This window comes from Dermacentor variabilis, chromosome 4 (assembly GCF_050947875.1).
Source record: "Dermacentor variabilis isolate Ectoservices chromosome 4, ASM5094787v1, whole genome shotgun sequence".
NCBI classification, from domain to species: domain Eukaryota; kingdom Metazoa; phylum Arthropoda; class Arachnida; order Ixodida; family Ixodidae; genus Dermacentor; species Dermacentor variabilis.
This window is the reverse complement of record NC_134571.1, coordinates 83,342,903-83,365,709: the sequence shown is the minus strand read 5'-3', so window position 1 is coordinate 83,365,709 and position 22,807 is coordinate 83,342,903. Positions and strand designations below refer to the sequence as shown.

General features: G+C 46.6%; 1 protein-coding gene across 1 annotated transcript in view; it reads left to right on the top strand.

The window, feature by feature from the left end:
• The first annotated feature begins 9,752 nt into the window (after window positions 1-9,752).
• Window positions 9,753-22,807, top strand: part of LOC142579436 (sushi, von Willebrand factor type A, EGF and pentraxin domain-containing protein 1-like) — an 87,703-nt gene continuing 74,648 nt past the window's right edge. Inside the window, exons 1-4 of the mRNA XM_075689600.1 lie at window positions 9,753-10,244; window positions 16,717-16,931; window positions 21,396-21,560; window positions 21,793-21,951. Of these exons, the coding sequence (XP_075545715.1) occupies window positions 9,775-10,244; window positions 16,717-16,931; window positions 21,396-21,560; window positions 21,793-21,951 (1,009 nt within the window). The 5' untranslated portion in view covers window positions 9,753-9,774. The remainder of the gene's footprint in view (window positions 10,245-16,716; window positions 16,932-21,395; window positions 21,561-21,792; window positions 21,952-22,807) is intronic.

Here is a 22,807-nt window from a genome sequence, read left to right as displayed (position 1 = left end):
CAAATCGATGGAGAATGTTGATTAGGGAGTTGACTTTCTCCTCTAATGCTTTTATTTGCGGAGTCCATGATAGCCGTCTGTTTATGATAATACCCAAGAACTTGTGTGGTCGCACAAGTTGCAGACGTTCAGAGTGTAGCACAAGCTGGAATCTTTTGAGGCATTTCCTCATAAAAGGAAGTACAGCAGTCTTCTCATGTGAAATAATCGTACCTCTGCTTTTAAAAAAAATCAATATTTAGTGTTAGGCCAGCTTGTAGCTTTTGCTGAACGGCTTGAGTACTCGAGTCATATGCCCATATGCACAAGTCGTCTGCATATAGTGAATAGTGAAAGCCACAACACAGTTAAATAGAGATGGACTGAGTGCACTACCCCGCGGAACGCCTTGATTCACATTATGCTCTGTGATTTTGCCATCAGCAGTTTCAATATTTTCCTGTCTCTTAAGAAATCCGCAATCAATATGAGTGTTCGGCCAATTATGCCCAACTGAATTAACCCATGGAGTAAGTGAGTGTGGGTGGCTGTGTGGCGCTTTATGCCTAGAAACACTGCAATAGTGATTCTTCCACAGCTCCTCTAATGATCTACGTATGTAACACGATCTAAAACAGCATGCATCGTACACCGGCGCCTGCGGAAGCCCGCCATGTTTTCGGGTAGTGCGTTGGTGCATTCTGTCCACCAGTGCAGCGTAGCGTCTATCATTTCTTCACCCAAGTTTACACAGGCAACTTGTCAGACTGACATGGCGGAAAGAATCTCTTCCTTTTCCTCTTCCAATCCCCTTTCCCTTATGCCTTTCCAATGCCTTTCCCTTATGACTTTCATCTCTTTCTCTTGCTTATTGCCCGGTGTTTGGGAGCCTGCTTTTTATTATTGTGATCGGCGTGATGACGAAACGATTTGACGGAACGAAATGACGAACCGTAACATTTACCTTGAATTGAAAACAGAGATTTCAGTGTCAAAAACGTTGACAGTTATGCGTAAACTATCCCCACATTGTACTTTACTAAAGCGCAAACATGCAGAGCTCGCGCAGGACGGACACATCAGCAAGAGCGGCGCCTCGACCGGCGTCAGAAACTTCCGCTTTTGCTCTTATCTCTGAAAGAGAGAGGCAAAGAACGGGACGATGACTTCACAGCGTTGCGCATGTCGCATATCGGGTTTAGCGAGACACATAAAACGAAACTTGTTTTTGCAATGGAGCCCAGCTTATCAAGAAGCGGCAACAGCGCAGCGCAAGCTCACTGGCCCAAAAAAACGCGTAAAAAGGGATATGGAGGATTCGTTGGGCCCACAGCTGAATCACATGTTCCTGTAGACAAGTTGTGCTCTTTACGCAACCATGTGTGCACCGAACAAGATAACAGTACAATGAATTCTAAGTAGTTCCGCATAATTAGGGGCATTACACAATCTCTATGGGTTTGCCGATATCGAGATTGAGTGAGTGAGTAAAGACTTTATTTGAAAACAAGGTATTGACGAATGACCTTGTTGTTAGACAGCCACGAGCCCCTGCGCCCGGGCGGCTTCTTCAGCTCTCTCGATGACTTTGGTTTGCAGGTCAGGGTCGGAGCTGAGCAACACGGCCTACCACTGCTCAGTATTACTTATTTCGTTATTTGTGTGATTTTCGGCTGGGCACGACCACATAATATGGAATAGATCCGCTTTTTGCTTACAATGCTTACATGTATTAGTGTATTGGTCCGGGTAGTAGCAGTGACAGGCTACGGGGTTGCGGTAGGTGTTCGTCTGAAGTCGTCTCCAAGCTACTTCTTGTCGCTTGTTAAATGATTTGTGTTCTGGTGGGTACACTGCCCTGGCTAACCTGTAGTGCTGAGTTATTTCCTGGTAACTGACCATGCCATCCCTGTCTGATCCTAGCGTGAGCGGTCCGGGGGCTCAGTTGGCGAGTCCTCGAGTGGTGGTGTGGGCGGCATCGTTGCTGGATAGGGGGGAGTGTGCTGGTGCCCAAATGATCTGGGTTGGTCGTGGGTGTTGGTTGGTGTCTAGTATGTGTTTTACGGGAGCCGAGACCAACCTTTCGCAAAATTGTGTACTGCTGCTCTGGAATCGCTAATAATCTAATGACAATGTGTGAAGGCTATTGCCAGAGCGATAGCCGCCTCTTCCGCTGTTTCAGAGCTTCTGGTGCGAATTGAACCACCAGCGCGTATTTGACCTGAGGAGTCCACCACTGCAAGGGACATACAGTTGCGTTCTATGTATTCTGCTGCGTCGACATAGACTACGTCTTTGAAGGCGTGGAATTTCCGATGTAGGGCTTTGGACCGCTCGGCCCTCCTTTCCTTGTGGAATTCGGGGTGCATGTTTTTAGGAAGTAGATTAATTTTGAGATGGGCGCCTCTGATCCTGAGGAATGTCTACTTTAATGCTTTGCATCGACTCGTAGTTGATGCCGAGATTATGGAGGATGTTTCGCCCAGCGGCACTTTGAGCTATCCTTTCGTATTGAGATATAAGGTGCGGTTCCACAAGTTCATCGAGGGTGTTGTGCACACCTAGGGGTAGCAATTTAGCGTTGGCCGTTCTTATAGGCAGCCCAAGAGCCTGTTTATAGGCCCTCCGGATAATTCCCTCTATTTTCTCTCTCTCAGCCTCTTTGAGGCAGAGGTACGGGGTGATGTAGGTGATGCGGCTGAGAACGAAGGCTTGTACCAACCTTATGAGGTTGGCTTCTTTCATGCCAGAGTGTCGGTTGGCAATTCTTGAAATGAGTCGCATCGTCTGCTGAACGCATGCTTCCAGTTCATGAATTGTGTTGCCGTCGCGCCCGTGAGCTTGCATGAAGAGGCCTAGTACGTGGATGGTGGTCACCACCGGGATCGCGCCTCCTCCGGCTCGCACAGTGATTTCTGGGGGTGGCGCAGTGTCGGATTTGCGGTTTGTAGGGGCTGTGAGTAGGAAGAGTTCTGATTTTTGCGGGGAGCAGGCGAGGCCTTTGTCGGTAACGTACTTTTCAACCGTGTCTACAGCTTGTTGCAGCGTGGTTTCTATATCTCCATCGCTACCTTTAACCACCCACAGGGTGATGTCGTCGGCATACAGACTGTGGTGTAGATCTGGAATCTGATTAAGTTGTTCCGGTAATCGGATCATCGTTAAATTAAAGAGGAAGGGGGATAAGACTGATCCCTGCAGTATGCCACGACTTGCAAGAGGGATCTTGTCCGATTGTAGTTCTCCTATTCTTAGTTCCGCTGTGCGGTGGTTGAGGAAATTTTTGATGTAGTTGTAGGTCCTCTGGCCCACACCTAGGTACTGCAGATTCTCTAGTACAGCCTGATGCGCTACGTTGTCAAAGGCCTTTGTAAGATCAAGGCCCAGGACAGCCCGGGTATCTGGTATGTGGTCCAGAACTTGATGTTTAAGCTGAAGCATGATGTCTTGCGTGGAAAGTTTTGGACGAAAGCCAATTATGGAGTTCGGAAATAAGTTGTCTTCAGCAAAATTGTGGAGACGTTTAAGTATAACGTGCTCCATGAGTTTTCCTACGCATGAGGTCAGAGAGATCGGGCGTAAGTTCTCGAGCTATAGTCGCTTACCATGTTTAGGTATGAATATGATTTGTGCATGCTTCCATTGCGAGGGAATAAAACCTGTTTCCCAACAGCGGTTGAAGTACTCTGTTAGGGCAGTGATAGATACGTCGTCTAGATTTTGGAGGGTCTTATTTGTTATGCCATCGGGGCCTGGTGCAGATTTAGTTCGGAGTTTCAGCAAGACGGCTCGTACTTCAGCCTCTAGGATGGGTTCACCTAGGTTAAGATTCTCCGGACCAGTGTATGGCTTCTGGGGGATTTGGGCATTTGTGCCTATGTGCCGGGTTTTGAACTTTGTTAGGAGCTCGTTGTTCGTGCCCTGGTATTGGTGAGTGATCTTATTGAGGCATTTCCTCTGCTCGGATTTACTCTTATCCGGGTCCATAAGATATCGGAGGAGATTCCACGTTTTGGCTAGACCGAGTTGTCCCTGCATCGAAAACAGAAACCTTAATCTATGGCACGCACAGTTTGAGGGACTCACGTTGAGTAAAAATTTCTTTACACAGAAGCGCGCTTGGCAAAGGAGACGTCTAGCTTTGAGATATACGGGGGGATCATTTTGAAATTTTCCAGGATTTTTAAGCATCGCCTGTGGCTGATAGCACAATTTTTGTCCATTGAGATGGATTATTCGAAGAGACGGACATTACCAGCACGAGAGATCGAAACCCATATTTAACAAATTAAAAGGAAGCATTCACTAATTCTCTTCTTAATTACTTTACGGCGCATATTGCGAATTACAAATTGTAGCCCGGTGAGCTTGCAAGACATATCCACTTAAAACGAATCTCCAGGATGAAGCAGTTTCGATATATTATTTCCCAAAGTGTGGGGCGCAAAGCATTGGCGTTCCAGTTACTTTTGGCCTTGAATGCATAAATGAGCGTCTTGTTAAAAAAAGTAAGTGGACAAACAGTGCATTTTTTTACAGTGAGCTTCCTGGCGCATATCTCCAAACTGCTGTCATTCTGTAAATTCATTCCAAGGGGATACGTTTTGCAACCTCACCAGATATACGTACCGTTAGTAAATTGCAATACTATGTGCCGAAAAGCAATTATTTAAGAAGCTAAATAATGACTTCCGTGATCGATATTTAGTGCAAGTAATGTCCGCCTCTCTGAATAATCTAGCACAAGGACTGGAATTGCATTATCTGCCTCAGGCGAGAGAAATAAGCGGAGCTGTATTCGTAAATTACCAGCAAAACAAAAACCAAGAAAAACGCCCTTAATACAGGAGGGGGTTTTGTAAGCAAGACAATACGCAAAAACTTGAGGCAGGTCGATAGAAGTTCTCTCTATAGAAGTTCTCACACCGACTCATCCTGACGTCACAGATTTTGGCTGTGTCTGCTCGGGCCTAGCTACCCTTTAACAGGTAAAGATGAAGTGCATTGTATTCGAAAGATTCAAGGACAGAACTTAACGAGTTTCTGGAACATTTACTGTGCCACATCGAGCCAAATGCGTGACGTCGCACTGATATGTACCAGCGCTAGAGTTTCGTCGCGAAATTAAAAAAAAGGAAGTTTGACCTCCATCTTTTCTCTTACTAATCATCATCTTATCGCGAAATTAAAAAAAATTGTGTTTTCAAACGGTAATTTATCAGTCTAATCTGATATCAATCTAATCAGTCTAATCTGAATTCGTCCCTGTCGACGTCTTATATTGACACCAGCGGTCGTCAACTGCCACCGGATTCTAGTCAATTTTTCTAGGAGACCACCAGTGCGTCCATAAACACAGGTCAGACTTAGAAGCACCGGTTTATACAGGCGTCCGATATCCCCGCGTTGCTGTCCGGCTACGCTGGTATTCGGCCGCCATTGTGAGGGATAGATACGGGTACGCTTTAGTATAGGCGGTCGTTGCCTGACCTACCGCAGTCGTTTAGGTTTTGTGCTGTTTCTCCAGCGTTCCTGCATTGAAATTTGACATGCCGACAAACATTTGTGCGTTGCGATGCAAGGGGTATATGAATACGTGCACAGTTCCGGCCTAAGGCCTATACTTAAGTGCGCAAAATTCAATGCGGTGTTCACTGTGCCGACTCCACCAGTGAACCCGGCCGCTTCGTGGCCGTGTCTACCATTCGTCCGTACTTCACACAGATCATGACAGTCAGGTGCATTAGTTTTGATTCACCTCTCACTGAGTCTATTAATAGATTGTGTAGGGCGCACACATCCATATTTATTAATATTTTTTACACACGTGAGCTGCAGCACCACAGTAAATAATGAACTCTGTCACTGGCCTAAAACCGCGTAGGCGACAGCAGTCACGTTTATAGACTCAAATGCAGTGTAGCGGCGACGACGACAAGCAGCAGTCAATCCCATGGCCAAATACAGTGTAGCATTTGCGAGGCCACATCTACTTGGGCCACGCATGACTGCTATACACTAGTACACAAGATGTCGCAGCATGCATGCCATGCCTTCTCGGTTTACATCGCTCTTCTCGCTGTATAGTCTGTGCTGACGGAATTGGGAATGACGTAAGACACGACAAAAGTTGTCGCTTCTGTTGTCAAGGGCTCCCCTTTTCGTCGCCATCTTTTCTGTAGTATTCAAAGGCGCGTTCGTGGGGCAATTACTCTGAAGCATTTACCAAGGCAATAAACTTACGCCGTCGCGAAGAACCAAGTTTGCCTATGCAGAGCCACGTCATTCGACGAACACACTACGTCAGAACGCCGTGGAAAAGTCACCGAGACTTGTAGCAGACCACGCGTGGCCCACAAATTTACTGTGTGCGTCCTGCGCTCGGCCACGCGTCTGTACTTCACGATGTTAATGGGAACCGAATGCTCGTACAGGGTTGTCGGCATTATGCAAACGGCATGCTACTTTTCCTCTAAAGTTTCGAATAAGTCGTATCAGACGCACCACGTGGTGCAACGCGACACTCTGCATTAACAAACGGGTTTAGATTCAAAACTCCTCTTCTACTCCGTCAAGTGGTGCCGGGCTGTGCCAAAAAAGTCAAGAAGACACTGCGCTTTATTGAAACTACCCTGTTAATTTCAATGACGAGGTTTTCTTTGAGAAGCACATTTTAACTGCAGCACATTTAGGCAGACGCTGACTACATCGACGCGCAATTTGCGCTTCAGTGTGGGGACGGCGCGGCCATGCACTTTCTTGAGTCGAGGTGAAGACAGTGAATTGTCAAGTCGAGGAAGGTCCTCGAATACGGGGGTATGCCTCGTCACACGGGATTATGCATAGCAAACAACGGTCACTATAGCACTGAGTCCTAGCAGCCGATTTATTCCAGGAGTAAGCGAACCGAACGAACAGAATCACTATATATTTGAGCAAGGAAGCCGAGGGCAAATAACACGCATATGAGCAAGAACGTGAGCACTTTTTTTTTTCGTGGCCGTATACTGGAGGGTGTGGTGTGTTGTTAACCAAAATGCCTACAACATGTTCCTCTAGAAACAAAAACCGACAAATGGCAAAATAGACGACATTCAGAGTTTGCCTCGCGTTTTTACATTCGAGACCCTTAATTCTCACTGTCTTCGTCCAACCTGTTTTAAAGCGACAGGTATTAAGGAAACTTCAACCACCCTTAGTGGCACCGTCTTGTTTATCATCATTACATTTTCTTATGGCGAGGGAAGCAAATGGAACACAATATTCAAACAATTCAAATTAGTCGAAGGAAACTGCTTGTCAACACCCACTATCCTCCATGGGTACACACTATGCAGCTGAACGCACAGTACTATAGGTAACTTTGGCGCTAGTGTCTACGAGAGCTACGAGTCTGCAAAGTATGGCATGCTGTTCAGCCAACATGGGAACGATGGGTAGCACACGGAGTTGGCTAAGCTTCGTTCTTCTGGCTTCACACGGCTTTGAGAGTTTGCAAATTGAGTTTCTTCAACGAAGTATTTGTGATCCAAGTGACACGATTCGCAATCATCAAGCATGTGCGCAGAATGTTACGGCCTTCATGCGTTTAGGAAAATGCACACAGGGAAATATACATAGATGAAGCGGACCAAATAATACGCCAAAAATGTTTGAAGTCACAAAAACACAGAGATTAGATAAATTCAAGTATTACAGCCATCACTCTCATAGTAGCTGGAGCGGTCGCAGTGCTACTGTTCCGTATATCAATTTTCGCATGAACTATGAACATGAGCAGTCGTGCCATGTTCGTCGCTGTCGTCGAATGCCAGCTCATTCTTTTATGTTTTTCATTCAGTTAGTTACGGCAGTCGTCACTTATAGACACGCTTTGTACGTACAAACCAGCCTTCGCCATTTGTTTTGTATACCTGCGTTTTCCTGCCCATATTGTAGAAAACCTGCCTTTCATTAAAGGGAAGTGTGATGAACGCCAAATTCACTCAAACCAACACAGAAATAGAGAAAGAAAGGGGGAGAGGAGGTACTATACCAAAAAAGCATCCGGTTTTCCCGCTATATATTGTGTGAGGGTTCAAGCTGAGAGAATACTGTACAGACATGTTCACCAAGAATCTCAACGCCCTGCGCCATGTTGGCCACTGGACTACGGTGGCAAAAGCTAGTAGAACAGAATGCACTTGAAGCCCAAGAACCTCGCAGCAAGTGAACACACGACGAACGTTGTCAGATTTCGAACAGGAGTTTGGCAGATGCATGGCTGGAATAAAGATCTGTAGCGGTAGACGTCCGCATTTTGAAGATGGCAGGGTTGGTCTGTTCAGCTATATCAAACGAGAAGTTACGTCAAAGTCAGTCTGAACGGCATGTTCGAGCATCGCCTCGCTGTGTGCTACTACCAGCCATTCGTGGAAAGCCGAATTAGCAACTGCGTGAAGTGGCAGCTAATCAGAAAAGAGAGCGGGCTGTGCTTTGCTGGAGGGGAGAGTGCGTGCTGGTTGTGCGCTACTAATACAGCAGACTGCTGTTAATTTGACTTCGGTTACTTCAATTTTTCGGTTAATTCGATCCCGACCGAAAGTTCCGGCTTGCGCCCATGAATTTCTGTGGGCCCAAACGTTCCTTATTTCGATCCTGAAATTGGAATTAGGCAGATAATTCGAACTTGACAAGTCAGCACGCACGCGCCGTACCTCTATGGTGACCCCAATAGCGACCCCTATGGTGAACCCACCAACAATCTCTTTAGCGATAATTGGTGGGTTCACGTCCACGTGGGTTCAGTGGTGCAGAGTCTGTCTTGGCGGAACTTAGGGAAAAGGGAATGCGTTGAAAACACGTCATCTCCCGTCGAAAACTAATTATTTTCGGCCCGCCCTAGAAATATTTCAAAGCAATAACGGCAACTAACAATGCCTGGATTGCGGTATTTACCCAATTATAACACGTTCCTTTTGTTTTCCAAGGAAATTCGATCGAAAATTGCCTGCGTGGTGCAATCGGGAACTAAACAAAAACCGCATTCGCGGCGTTCGTACGCTTTACCACATAAGGCTACTGTAATGCGGAAAAGCTGACTACAATATTCTGCGACGAAGCTGACTTTAGAAAACCGGCCGTCATTAAATAAAATTGGGTGCGCGTTGGATTTCTACATTGCTTTGGAGCTTTAATTTCTACGTTAGTTTTCTACTTTGGACACGTAGGAAGTGGGCGCACTTTTCTATTGGGGGCGTGTTAGATTTGAGCAAATGCTGTTAAATGAATCAGCGGTGTGTTAGGACGTTTTTTCTGCATGTTGTCTAATTCGATCCGTCGGGTAATTATGTCACTTACATTGGTACCGCCACGGTCGAATTAATGGAAGCCGACTGCACTTTCTTCCATGAAGCCTCCATCTTTTTCGGCGTCGCGCGGAGGGATATCATAGGCGGTCTGTTAAGGAGCCCTGCTTCTAGTTCTCCTTTTGAGTTGGCTTTCACTTCACTTCGCGGATTCGGTAAGACGTTACATGCACAAGACGCATTTTGTGAAATAAGCACTGACCGTTTCCAGCTTTACAAGGCAGGCGGACCGAGGGTGCCAGATCTAGATCTTGTTGCCTCTTTAAAAGAAAAGAAAAAGAAAAAGAAAGAACGGCAGGGAAGACCCACTGTCGACGGCTGTACTTTGATGCCGCGTTTCGCGACTCTTCTCGGTTGAAAGATTTCCGATAAGAGAGACGTGGCGCCGCGCAAGCGACGCTTCGCACGGCAGAACGCCTACGACGTCAGTGGCATCTGGACAGTCGCGATGCGTGGTCGACGTCTCTCGGCTCCGCTCGAAGCCCAGCATGTTCTTGTGACCGTACTGGTGCTGCTGTCACTCGCCACGACATCGGTCGTGAGGTGTCTGCTGCTCCAGAAGGACTTGCAGAGCTTCGTGAGTACGCTAGAGCAGTACGCTAGAACGAGAAACGACATCGTCTTTGTGCTCGACGAGTCCGGCAGCATCGGTGAGGATAACTTCCCGGCAGAAAGAAATTTCACGGAGATGACGGCGCGGTTGTTGACGGTGTCGCCGGACTTTTCCCGGCTCGCGGTTGTCACCTACGGCAGCGACAACAAGCTTCACATCAACCACATCTCCGACGGCGGCGGCAGCATGTGCAGCTTCCTACATGAGCTCAACACGATTGGTTATAGGGGCGGCAGCACCATGACCAGGGAGGCGCTTAAGCTCGCCAACAGTCTGCTGGGACAGGGCCGTCTTGGTGTTCACAAGTGAGAATGTTTGAGCTTCAGTATGGTGCTATGTGCTATTGTTGCTTGACATGCTCGTCTCGCTTGTCCATGAGCGACACGAGAATCAGAGAACAGCTACATTCATTCGTGGCTTGGATAATTATACACTGCCTGGGCGTGTCGATTTCAGGGAAGACGCACATGCGGTGAGAGGATATCGTATTACCAGAGAAGGCCTTCGCGGACTCTTCCATGGCTTAATGTCACTGAACGCTACCGATACTAATCGCACGCAGGACAGAAGAGGACGGAAAATATTTCACGTCTAGGTATCGCGGCGCGCATCAGCTACATTCTGCCGCAAAGGCTCAGTCCGTGCGCGCATAAGACCTAACTTTCTTCAGTTGGATCTTCGACGAAGCTCACACCAAACACATGTTTCATAAACATGGAGAACTGCTTAATTTCCCGTTTCCAAATTTCCGATCTTTTTCACCCACTCGCGCGCGTGAGAGCGGTGCTATATAGAGTGTAATGGCACGATCATTCTTATGAATGCCTCTTGCAGTGATTGGCAACTCACTCCCGTGCGCGGATGCAAATCGCCGTGCGCGACGCAGTTCCTCCTGGGTTCGGTTCGCAACTTGCTGCCAACGTTAGACGTATATTAGAAAGCAACCCCTCAGAGCGTGTCCACCTTCGAATGTGGTAGGAAGCACGAGCCCACGCGTCGTGCTGCGTTCGCGCGTAGCCATGATCCGTGGGCTCGTTTTGCAGCGATAGCCGTGATGGTACGGAGCAAAGAAAGTATTAGCAGAGAGCACTGAGCAGTTAGATTGAAGCTAGGGTGCCGGATACAGTGTTTAAGTGTGGGGACCTCTGTCTGTCTATTAAACGCCTGTAACATTACTGATCATCTTATGTAAAATTTTGATTCTGAACCTAAAACAGATCGGCACAATCACATGGTAGTCACATTAGAGTGCGCGGCATACGCTTCAGTGCTACCACTCTGCAGGCTATGGCAGGACAGCCGAACAAGTTCGAATCGATTAAAAGCTACCAGGAGCCAAAAATTCCTGGCCAATAGGCTGAGATTCTTGATAAAATAGCTATGAGTGAAGCGATCATGGCGTTTCTGCAGAGGAGTTTCTAAGTAAGGCAGACCTACCTTTCGGCTAAGGACGTGAACTTCAGAAGACCAATTAACAAAAAGAATTCATTACTCTTTTTTAGTACCTTAAGAGAAGTTGTTTAACTAACAAATTATGAGGCACTCATATTAACTACACCCTATTTTTTTCAAATCTTAAAGCTCGCACATATTTTGGATATCAATGATCAAATTCGAATGATAAATCCAGGCAATATATGGGAACTGACCTTGCGGGCAGCTCAGGAAAGGCTCAGGAAAGGCCATCAGATGGAAACATCCAGCGACGAGAAAGTTTGAAACTGAGCGTCTCGGCCAGTCGCGGCAGGTACTGATACGGCAAACTTTGCTTAGGGTAGGAAACTGGACAAAATGTAGCTAATCTCCCTACCTTCCCTTCCTTCCTGCTCCCTTCCTATCGCTTTACCTGGAAAGCATGTGAGGCTGTGTGCTGGGTTGGAATTTCCCGCAACGTGCCATGATTGAAATTTCTTAACACGCTTCCTTGCTGTGTGACGTAGCAGCGGGACGCGCTCGGTTTCGATATTGCCTCGATTGAGCTTAGAGATTCAATGATGAATATCTCGAATTAAGTGCGATTTTGGAAATTAAAGAAAAATGGGGGTGCATTAAAATGTGACGGCTCCCAACTTTGCCATATCAACAACTGCTCCCAAGGCACTAATAAAAAAATCAATTTATGAATTCTTGTTAAGTAGTTTTCTGAAGTTCACGAAATTAAGGGTAATGCATGTCTGCATCGCCCATGAACGATTCTGCAAAAACGCCAGGTTCGCTGCGCTTATCGCTTTTTTAATAAGAAGTCTGTATCAGGACAGGGGTAATTGGATATCGCAGGGAGAAGTTTTCGTCCTGCAGTGGACAGGAAATAGGCTGATAATGACGATGGTGAACGAAACACCCTGTATAAGAAAAAAAGAACACTAGCGGTGACCCCCAAATTGTTTGTGAATGTTTATATCTCTCAGCTGCTTCGCCTTCCTTCAAACAGAAATACTCCGCATGGACAGTCCCGTGCTTGGCCTATTTGAGCACTCGCTAATATAATTGCCCGACGCTACGCCCTAAAGCTTATCCATAAACCGGTGTTGAGGTGAAATTATTTAAGCAGTGCCAGCGGTAAGAATCAAAAGGTAGTATAAGGAAGGAATGAAAAGGGGGGGGGGGCGTATCTGTCCACTTCTCCACCCCTTGGGCACAACATCTACATAAACAAAGTCCTTATTATTGTTCACGTACAGCTGCGAAAGCTTGCATCGAGTGATACCGCACGGAGCAATGCCCGCTTTGGAGACACTGCTTCGCATTACGGGCGAAATATCATTTTCATTTTTGTGTTTTACAGAGCCCCCTTTTTAAAGCGAAATTTCAATGAAAACATGCACTGTCATGCCCTTGCATGTCTTGACCTAGCGGGTTCGGCACTTTGGGGCAGAGTCAGCTGGCAGAGTCAGCGTGGTAGAGTAAGCTGTTTTAGAACTCATCAAAGTCAGTGGAGTAAAAGCTTCAGAACGATCTTCTAATGAGAACCACCGGTCTGCAGACGTAAAGAAGTATATTAAGGTAAAACGGCTGAAATTGAGTAGCCTTGTATACATACTGGTGAGAACCTCAAAATGTGTCTGCTATTAAGAGCCTTAATATTTACCAACTCTCCAACAAACATTAGCAGAGCTGGCGGATGCCGCTGCATCCGGCGGAGACCCTTCTCAATGTTTCTAATCACCTTCACATAAACTTTGCAGACTGGAGAGTTTTCTGTGAAGGTTCCAGAATCCGCTAAAAATTTCATTTGGAAATATTTACAGACATATAGAAAATCGATGACCGCTTTTCATGTGCCTAGGAAGAGTTCGCACCAACATGATTTTTTTTTGTTCCGATGACATGGATATGCCTCACCGCTATCTTGCTGTGAAATTGCAGGTGCAATTACATTTCAGATTACTATTTAGTAAATACTATCATATATATATATATATATATATATATATATATATATATATATATATATATATATATATATATATATATATATATATATATATATATATATACAACGCAATGTAACGCAACGTTAGGAGTACAACGCAACGTACAACGCAATGTAAGGAGTTGTCATCATCCCCCTTAAACAAGCTTTGTGTATGGAGGTTACATATAGCACCACGTCTCTATAGCACGCATCCTGCGCTTTCCACCACAACCAGTCAGGCCATCACGCAATCTGGCGCAAATGATTGAAAGCCACGCGCGTGACGCATCCACTTGATGCACGTGGTGAAGTGATCACGTGATCCAACACACTCAGTTTGAGCTGATCCTTGAGATTGTGTAATGAAAGCCAGGCCGATTCCAGGAGAAAAATATGATAGTGAACGGTGCCGATTCTGCATATGGGTGTAATCAAAGCTATTTAATTCCTGAAGATAGTGTAGTAGCGAATTGGGCCAATACGGGAGAATGTGGAATTCTAACTGGGCCGTTTCCGGAAATGTAATAAGCTGGTTCAATTCCAGAGATCGTGCAATGGCAAACTGGGCCGATCTTGGAGATCGTGCTGTCAAAGCTAGGCCGATTCCTGGACATAGTGAAATAGCGAAATGGGCCAATCCGGGAGATAGTGCAATTCTAAATGCGAAAACGGGGAGGAGGAGGAGGTAGGAGGGAGCTGGTAGTATGTCGGGCACCGCACGCGTCGGGCTTCATGGATCTTTATTTGGTTTCCCCTGGGCACAGTTAAATATTATACTGTTTCCTGGAATCGGCTGTGTTTTGATTACACTCTATCTGTGGGATGCGCCCAGAAAACGTTTATTATTACACTATTCAGTTCCAGTATCAGCCCAGTTTGCAATTGCACTGTATCTGGAATGTGCCCGGTAGGATACACCACCTCCGTTACGGCTCAGTCTACAATTGCACTAACCCCGGAATCGACAGAGTTGATAACAATATCTCTGGGATCAGCCCAGTTTACTATTGCACTATCTACTATCTACGGAATCAGTACTGTTTTTATTACGCGATCTGTGGGATTGGCCTCGGTAGCAATGGCATTGTCTCTGGAATCAACCCAGTTTGCAATTGCACTATCTCTGAGTTTGGCCAAGATCACTATTATTATTTCTTCTGCAATCGACATAGTTTTGATTAAGCTATTAGCGGGATCAGTCAATTTCACCATTACACAGTCTTCCGGAATTGGTACAGTTTTGATTATACTATCTCAGATAGTGGCACAGTACAATATTATACTGTTTGCAGAAATAGGCCTAGTGTTGAGAGCACCCATCTCCAAGAATGGCCCAGAGTCTCCCAGAATCGGCCTTGTCTTTATTACATCGTCTGTGGCAAAGGCTCAATGCACTATTACCATGTATCATGGAATCGGCACAGTCACCACTACATCTCCTGGATATGCCCAGTTCACTATCACACTGTCTCAGGGAATCGGCGCAGTTTTGATGAACCATCTGACATCAGCGCAGTTCAATATTACACCGTCTTCCGCAATCGGCCCAGTCTACAATTGCACTGTCTCCGAGATTAGACCATTTCACTGTTGGACTGTCTCCTGGAATCGGCCCAGTCTTTACACCATCTCCAGGGCACGCCCATTCCACAATTGTATGTCTCCTGGAATCGGCCAAGTTTTCATCGCATCCATCTGCAGTATCGGTCCAGTTCACCATCACTCTTTCTCCTGGAGTCGGCCAAGTCTTGATTAAAAGATCTCCAGGATATGCCCAGTTCCCTATTATACCATCTGCGGCATCGGCTGAGTTCATTATTACCCAGTCTCCTGGAATCGGCCCAGTATTAATTTCCCTATCTCCATAAGTCCAGTTCTCTATTACAATATCTCCCGGAATTGGCCCTGTCTTTCAGAGCCCCATATCCGGGATTGGCCAAGTTTACAATTGCACTATCAACGAGTTGGACCTACACCGATAACTACACTCTTTGCCGGAATGGGCATAATGTTGATTACTTCCATCTGTGAGACTGGCCCAGTTTACTATTACACTGTTTGCTGGAATTGCCCTAAATTTAGTTACACCCGCATGCCATATCGGCCTATTTCAATATTACCCTGTCTTCTGGAATTGGCAGTCTTGATTACACCCTCTCCAGGATATGTCCAGTTCACTATTACACTGGCTCCTGGAATCGGCCCAGTTTTTCATAGCACCATATCCGTGATCGGTCAAGTTTACAATTACACTATCTCCGAGTTGGCCCAGTTCACTACTACACTGTCTCATGAAATCGGCATAATGTTGATTACAATCATTTGTGAGATTGGCCCTGTTTACTATTACCCTGTCTCCTGGAATTGACCGCCTTGATTACACCATCTCCATGATACTCCCAGTTCACTGCTGCAATATCTCCCGGAATCCGCCCTGTTTAAATATCACTATCTTCGGGATCGGGCGTGTATACAATTGCACCATTGCCGGCATGGCCAAGTTTACAACTGCACAATCTACGGGATTCGACCAGTTCACTCTTACCGTGCCTCCTGGTATCGGCCTAGATTTAATTACACCATTTCTGGAGCTGGGCCAGTCTCGACTACATCATTTCCGAAGCTGGTCTAGATCACTATTACACTGTGTCTCAGAATAGGCCAATTTTGATTACACGATCTAGTGATCAGCGCAGTTCACCATTGCACTGTCTTTTGTGATGGGCCTATTTTTGATTACACCCATCTGCTGGATCGGCTGAGTTCACTAAAACCATGTGTCTTGGAATCGGCCTGGGCTTTATTGTACCATCTGAGGCATCAGCGCAGCTCACTATTATACTGTCTCTGGAATCTACCTGTTTTGGATAGCACCATTTCCAGGATCGGCCAAGTTCACTATTGCACCATCTCCTGAATGATCCTAGTTTCGTTTACACCATCTCCAGGATCGGCCCAATTCACTATTAGAGTGTATTTGCCCAGTTTTTATAGCATCATCACGGGGATTGTTCACCTTACTTTTGGGTTATCTACGAAGTCGACCCAGTTTTTATTGCACCGTTTTAGGCACTTTACTAGGCAAGAAAACAATCAACCGAGACAGAGGAAACCCTGAAAAGTAGGTAATGAAAGTTCCACTTTAACAGTTGGCTCAGCGTCTCCTTGTAACCTCCTGTGCACTGCAATAAGTTTTCGCTCTGTGGGTGATGTACAGGGCTTTTCTTTTTGCAATCGTGCGAAAAATTTAGAAGCACGTCTTCCGTTATTGTTGATTCTTGAAAGTTGTTTCTTGTTCGTTCGCCAACATTTGAGGTGCTTTTCGATAAGCACGACCAGCTTAACGCCTTTCGCTTTTACAGAATAATCATACTGATATCAGATGGACGAGCAGACAGCAACAACAAGCCCAACGATTTTGCTCGTGAATTAAAGCGCAGCGGCGTGATTATATTTGCCGTCGGAGTCGCCAGCATCAACCGCGCCGAGCTGGAGGAGGTGGCGACATCGCCCAAACACATCTACATGCTCACAAGCTTTCCCTACATCAAAGAGGTGAACAGCGATCTCCGCAAAGGTACAGTATTGTGCGCATTTGGCAGTCTAGCAAACCTTTTCGCGGGAACCGGTCAGCTTAGAGATGCAGAATATTCGTTCACGCTAATCTGGAGCGTAGCGCATCAGGCGCTTGGCGAGGCCAACATTTGCTGCTGTGATTAGTGCAGATCTCTCTTTCTCTCTTTCGGAGGAGTATCTGAATTTTTAAAGAGAACGTTTTAGCTCATGAGGAACATTATTCAAACACATGCAAAGCACAGAAAATATCACAGAAATACATTCAAAGCGCAGGAATGATTTCTAGGCAAGCGCCTGATTCCTATAAATGTTTTTCTTTTTGCTTTTTGAGAGAGAAAGTTGAATTCTAGGGACTCTAAGAAGCCGAATTTCGACTCAAGCTCTCGAACTTCTTAAACATTCCTGAAAATTGTTGTCTGGAAAGAAGAATATACAAGCAGGAACATTACAAATACCTAACTCTGCACTAAAAACAATTATCACTGCTGCATAAATTATATTTGCTACAGCATCATATGGGGACAAATCTGGTACGGATGTAAATATACAGCACACGTAAAATTCTTGCAACGTTGACGAGGGTTTCGCAAAAGTCTGACTGGCAGATTAGTGCCAGTATACATAGCATTGATGTATAATACATCAATTTTATCCACTTTAGGTGTTTCATTAGATGCAATATACAGAATTTTGACGTATTTTTCATTGCTGAATTACAGAGCTGTAAACTTGATAACTGAACTTTTTTCTTAGTTTTTTTGTATTAGTTAGGAATTGTAAAAAATAATTCCAAAATAAAGAATCCGCTTTCCTCACTCACTATAATGCAACATTTTCTTTTAAATGCACCAAACCTCCTCAAAATGGGTGCAGTGGTTGTCGATAAAAACGATTTTCCTTTCCCATGCATTTAGATAGGAACTACCGAGCATAAAGCTTGCTCTTAAGCTGAAATGATTACTGGATGACAAAAAGACTAAAGGGAAACATTTTTTTTGCTACCTGTGAGACGGAGTGAGACGGAGGCGCTACCACTCAGCCATGAGTTCGATGCTTCAAAGCGGGACAAAAGCGCCTCTAGTGAATGCGGTTTTGCCTTAGAAACGTGCCGTAGAAAGTTATACTGAGGTGTATATCGGTAATTATGAGCATGTAAATTACAGAAGTCCCAGTTGAACGCGTAGCGAAGTACGTTTCCGCTACATTTCTTCTGCGCCTGGCGAGCACGCAGAGCCATCTTGCGGCAAACCGAGAAGTCCCCCTCCTCGCAATGTACGGCGCTGCCCCGACATCTGGAGCGCCACTCGCCCGCTTCTAGAGGACGATCCCATCGAGGCGTCAGCCCCATGATCGCGTCCGCCTTCATGGCGCGTCGCGGCCCGGCTGTCCGTGCCGATCACGACATTTCGCTCGCGTAGATCGTTTCTCCCTCCGAGACACCGAGTTCTTTGGTTCGCTCCGCTTGCTCAGGCGCACGTTTCGTCATTGTGGGACTCAAGAGCATGCCGAGCGAATGAGTGGGCGGTGCGAACGGGGTGCGATAACGCTATCGCGTTCCACTCTTGAAGGCGAAGCTTAAGCGTCCTCCAATTTTTGCTTTCTAACCTGACGCAAGCTTGACGTTTTGCCTAGGAAACTGAAATGAAGGCACCAAACCTAACGTTTCTGATAAAGCAAAACACTTTTCCTCTTTAGTAAAAAATAAAGCAGCCTGCTCAAAGCGCACGATTATCCCGTTAAAAGTTTATCTCGCTTCCGTCGTCTGGTGCCTTCAAGACGTCGTCCGCTTCATTGGACAGGATGAATGTCTCCGAGAAATGGAATGAGTCATCGTATATAGGGCGCCAACACGCTTTTTTTTTACCTGGAGACAGCCTACGCGACAAGACCAGTGGGGAGGAGCGCCCGTTCTAGGCCGCCTTATTGCTATTTCGCGAAACGCAAGCCACTCGGCTGGCTGAGAAGTGGCCGAATATCACCGATAGCGTTGCGCGCCCCACAGGTATCCGCTCGCGCGACGCAAGCGCCGGCACTGCCGCCTCTTGATCACTTCGCTGTTTACGCGCACCGCGTGAGGAAACTTCAAGGTGCCGCCTTTTCTACATTTCTTTTTATAAATAAAAAAGCTGCCGTTCTCATAAAATTCGATGATGTGAAATGACATTCATCTTGATTACAATACGAACGCAGCAATGAAGAGCGTAAAATGTTGCAGAAGGTTTGTAATGTTCAACCAATATTATTTAAATAAGCGCTATTTAAACTCCACTCCACAATGCCAGCACGCCTAGGGACAAACGCCCACAACACGCGCTAGAAAACTTCCTCGTTAGTGCCTAGGCAGAGTCATATATTCAAAGAACAAAAGCCCCCAGATTTTCTCTCTTGCGCCCGCTCTTACTCGCGCCTGCGCACAAACGACTCGCGATCCCTCAAATGAATGTCTCGCGATAATGGCGGCCGTGCAACCGCCATGCGTGTCGAGAATAGAGCCCATGGAGAAAGGAAAAGCTCAGGAGGGGCCCTGACGTCACTCTTTGTGAAGCTAAGTGAAGCCGGAAGTGGGCGTGCTCCGCCATCATGTCGGACCAGTTCTCCTCTCTTGTTTACATTTCTCACAAAACCACACCGCGCTGCGCGCAACCAGGCTGCTGGGACGCGCGCGCTCCGCAGCAATACTAAACAAAAGGAAAATTAAATTGCGGTATTTTACGTGCCAAAACCACTTTCTGAATATGAGGCACGCCATAGTGGAGGACTCCGGAAATTTCGATCACCTGGGGTTCTTTAACGTGGACCTAAATATAAGTACTATAAGTACTAAGCTGTCACTGAACATGAAGTTCCAAAACCAGGATTATGCATACTTAAATAACGTACGTTGAACGTGCCGCAAATGCACCATGCGCTGTCAAAAGCAGGAATCACTGACCCGCAAGGCGTGCATTGTACAGATGCTGAAACGCATTGGTTTCGGTCTACGATTGCACGTTAGCATGATTCCGCCGAAGAGGGCAAAATTTCCCCCGGATATTCCTTCGCATATCACGATCAAGCGCGCACAAACAAGGAGAAAGGGAGGATCAGACAACACAGGCGCTTCTGTGTTGTCTGCTTTTCACTCTGTAGTTGGTTGTGCGCGCTTGACCGTGATCTGCTATGCGTAACCAACTAGGCCAAAAGTCGGTGCTCTTGATATTCCTCCGTCCGTTGCCATTGCCGTGGCGCGGTACATTGCGTACAGCGTTGCACGCGCGTTCATTTCACGAGCTCTAGTTGCTCCAGTTCCACCTGGCCATAGCGACGTCCGGGAGAGAGCCCGGTCCAGATGACACAGCGCAACAAAGCACGGAGACCAACGCAAACCTGCCCACACGACGCCTTTGCCACGGTACGAAACCTACGGAGCAACACGTGTGAGCGCACACAACAACAAAGCCGCCATTGTGGCCCGGTAGTATGACCGCTACAGCGAAAGAAAGAAAAAAGAAAGCTAGAAGAAGAGAACCTACGATGTCGTTTCCTCCCCAATTTTCTCCTATAGCGCGCGGAGGAGACAGGGCCTCTCCTCAATTTTTTCGTTCCTCCATATGATATGATCCCCCTGGTGCGACTGTGCTATGCACTCAGGCCCGCCACATTCTTAGATGGTTGGGGCACTTGCGCTTGCCTCAGACTCCTGCGCTGGGGCTCCCTATTGGGACAGACACGTTCCGCCGAGGCCAAAGGCGTTGGACGCCCCTCTGTCTTGCTGCCCGAGTCTCTTCACGCAATTTCTATAGACACTACGTGTCGAACGCAGGGGGACCATAACCGAGGAAGCATGAAATTACTGCGACAAATTGCACATCTGTGGGCCTTATAACTCCTCCTGATAAGCAGCTGTTTGAGTTTAATAAATGTATATTCTATGGTGCTATTAGATCGCTCAAACTCGACCACTCCTGCTCAGGTGGATTAACGTATATTGCGAAGTTAAGCCTTTCTGAATGCCGCGCGCAAGGCTAAATGTACCTCAGTTGGCGTCATGCGTGGTGCGACAACGGGGTCATCTGTTTACACGCGAGAAATGCATGATCGAGTAATGGCTTCTTTTCTCTACACAACGATACCAAAGTAAGGCACGTGGCTAGTACGGTTGCAAATATGTAAGCAAAGATACTATAGCACATGTTCGTTATGTGTGGTTTAGGCAAGCGACCCCCCTTTTATGACCGATTTTAAACATGTCTTACGCGTAAAAAAAGTAAAAAAAAAATGTGGAGATTGCTTTCAAAATTACTTAGCCGAGAACGCCATTCATAAGCGAAAGAAAATTGATCGTATGCTTATCTTCGAACGAACATACTTCAAAGCGGTGAGTAGCGCAGACGAGGGGAGAGTCGATGTATTCGGTCCACTCTTTTTGACTTCTCGCGAATTCTCTGTGTTTGCATTCTTGCAACTTTGCTCTGCTATGTCGCAGACATCCACGACACGCAGTGGGACGAGGCGGATCAATCCGAGTGCCTCAAAGTGGGCAGGGCATGCGACACAAACGCCATCTGCGGATGCGGTGCTCGAAGCGGAACTCACCAGTGCGTCTGCAAAGCGGGCTATCAAGGCGAAGGGACGCACGGCAAATGTCAACGTGAGAGACGTCATTTATTCCTATTGCATTTAATTCCTTTTGTGTTTCTGCATGATGTGTGAGTGGCATGCATGAACGAACGTTAGAATATTTGCAGCAACACTAGAATCTTCGCTCCGCAACCCCCCGCCCCCCTTTCCCACATACCTCTCATTCCTTTCATGAAATCCTTCTCCCTGCAATCTCTGGACTGCTAATTAGCAAAGTAAGATACGAACGGTTACATGTTCAGGTTGCCCACGAGGATCGTACAAGAGCAAGACTGGATCTAAACAGTGCGACATTTGTCCGGGCCACTCCGCGACGCCTGACGACGGAGCGACCAGCTTAGACCAGTGCTCGTGCATTGCAGGCTACGAGGGGAACCCTGGTGGTAATGTGCCATGCAGCCGTAAGTAAACATCGTAGTATTCCTAGTGGCTTTTGCGTCGTGGTGAATACGGACCAACTGCTGCTCCGGAATTCAGGGTGTGCGCACGCAAGCACACACACACACACACACACACACACACACACACACACACACACACACACACACACACACACACACACACACACACACACACACACACACACACACACACACACACACACACACACACACACACACACACACACACACACACACACACACGCACACGCACACACACACACACGCGCTCAGAGTTAGACTTCTATATTTGAGGAAGCAAGACCTCTGTACAGGAATACGTGGCTTGCAGCACTTCTTTCAAGGCAAATCACACGTGCTTTAACCGGTGGCAGGTGCAGCCGGGGTTGACTGAAGCGAAGGTCAGGGCATGAGGTTTACTCATCGGCTATGAGGGCGATACGGTTCGCACGGCGGCTTGAGTTTGAGAAAATTGCCACTTTTACTGTTGATTTATTTTAATCTTGCGTGAAGCATTTGCCAGGTAGCTGGCTATCAAGCATCGCTCAATACGATACTGCAATACTAGGTGTACACCAGATGACTCTGGTCAAGTGGATGCACACTAGGCATACATCCACTTAAACTTCTCACGCTGCCTTTGACGCTGTCACACACCCACAAAGTCCTTTGACGCTAGAAATATTTGTAACAGAAAATTTTAGCCAACCCATTTCATCCAAACATATCATTACAGCGAAGGTGGCTAGCCAATGGCAAGGACCACCTGCGAAAAACAAACAGAAAGAAGAGCAATTGAATTCGGGCCCAGAGGCGCACCAATCTTAATGCGTTCTCTGCTGGGTGTGCGTTCTAT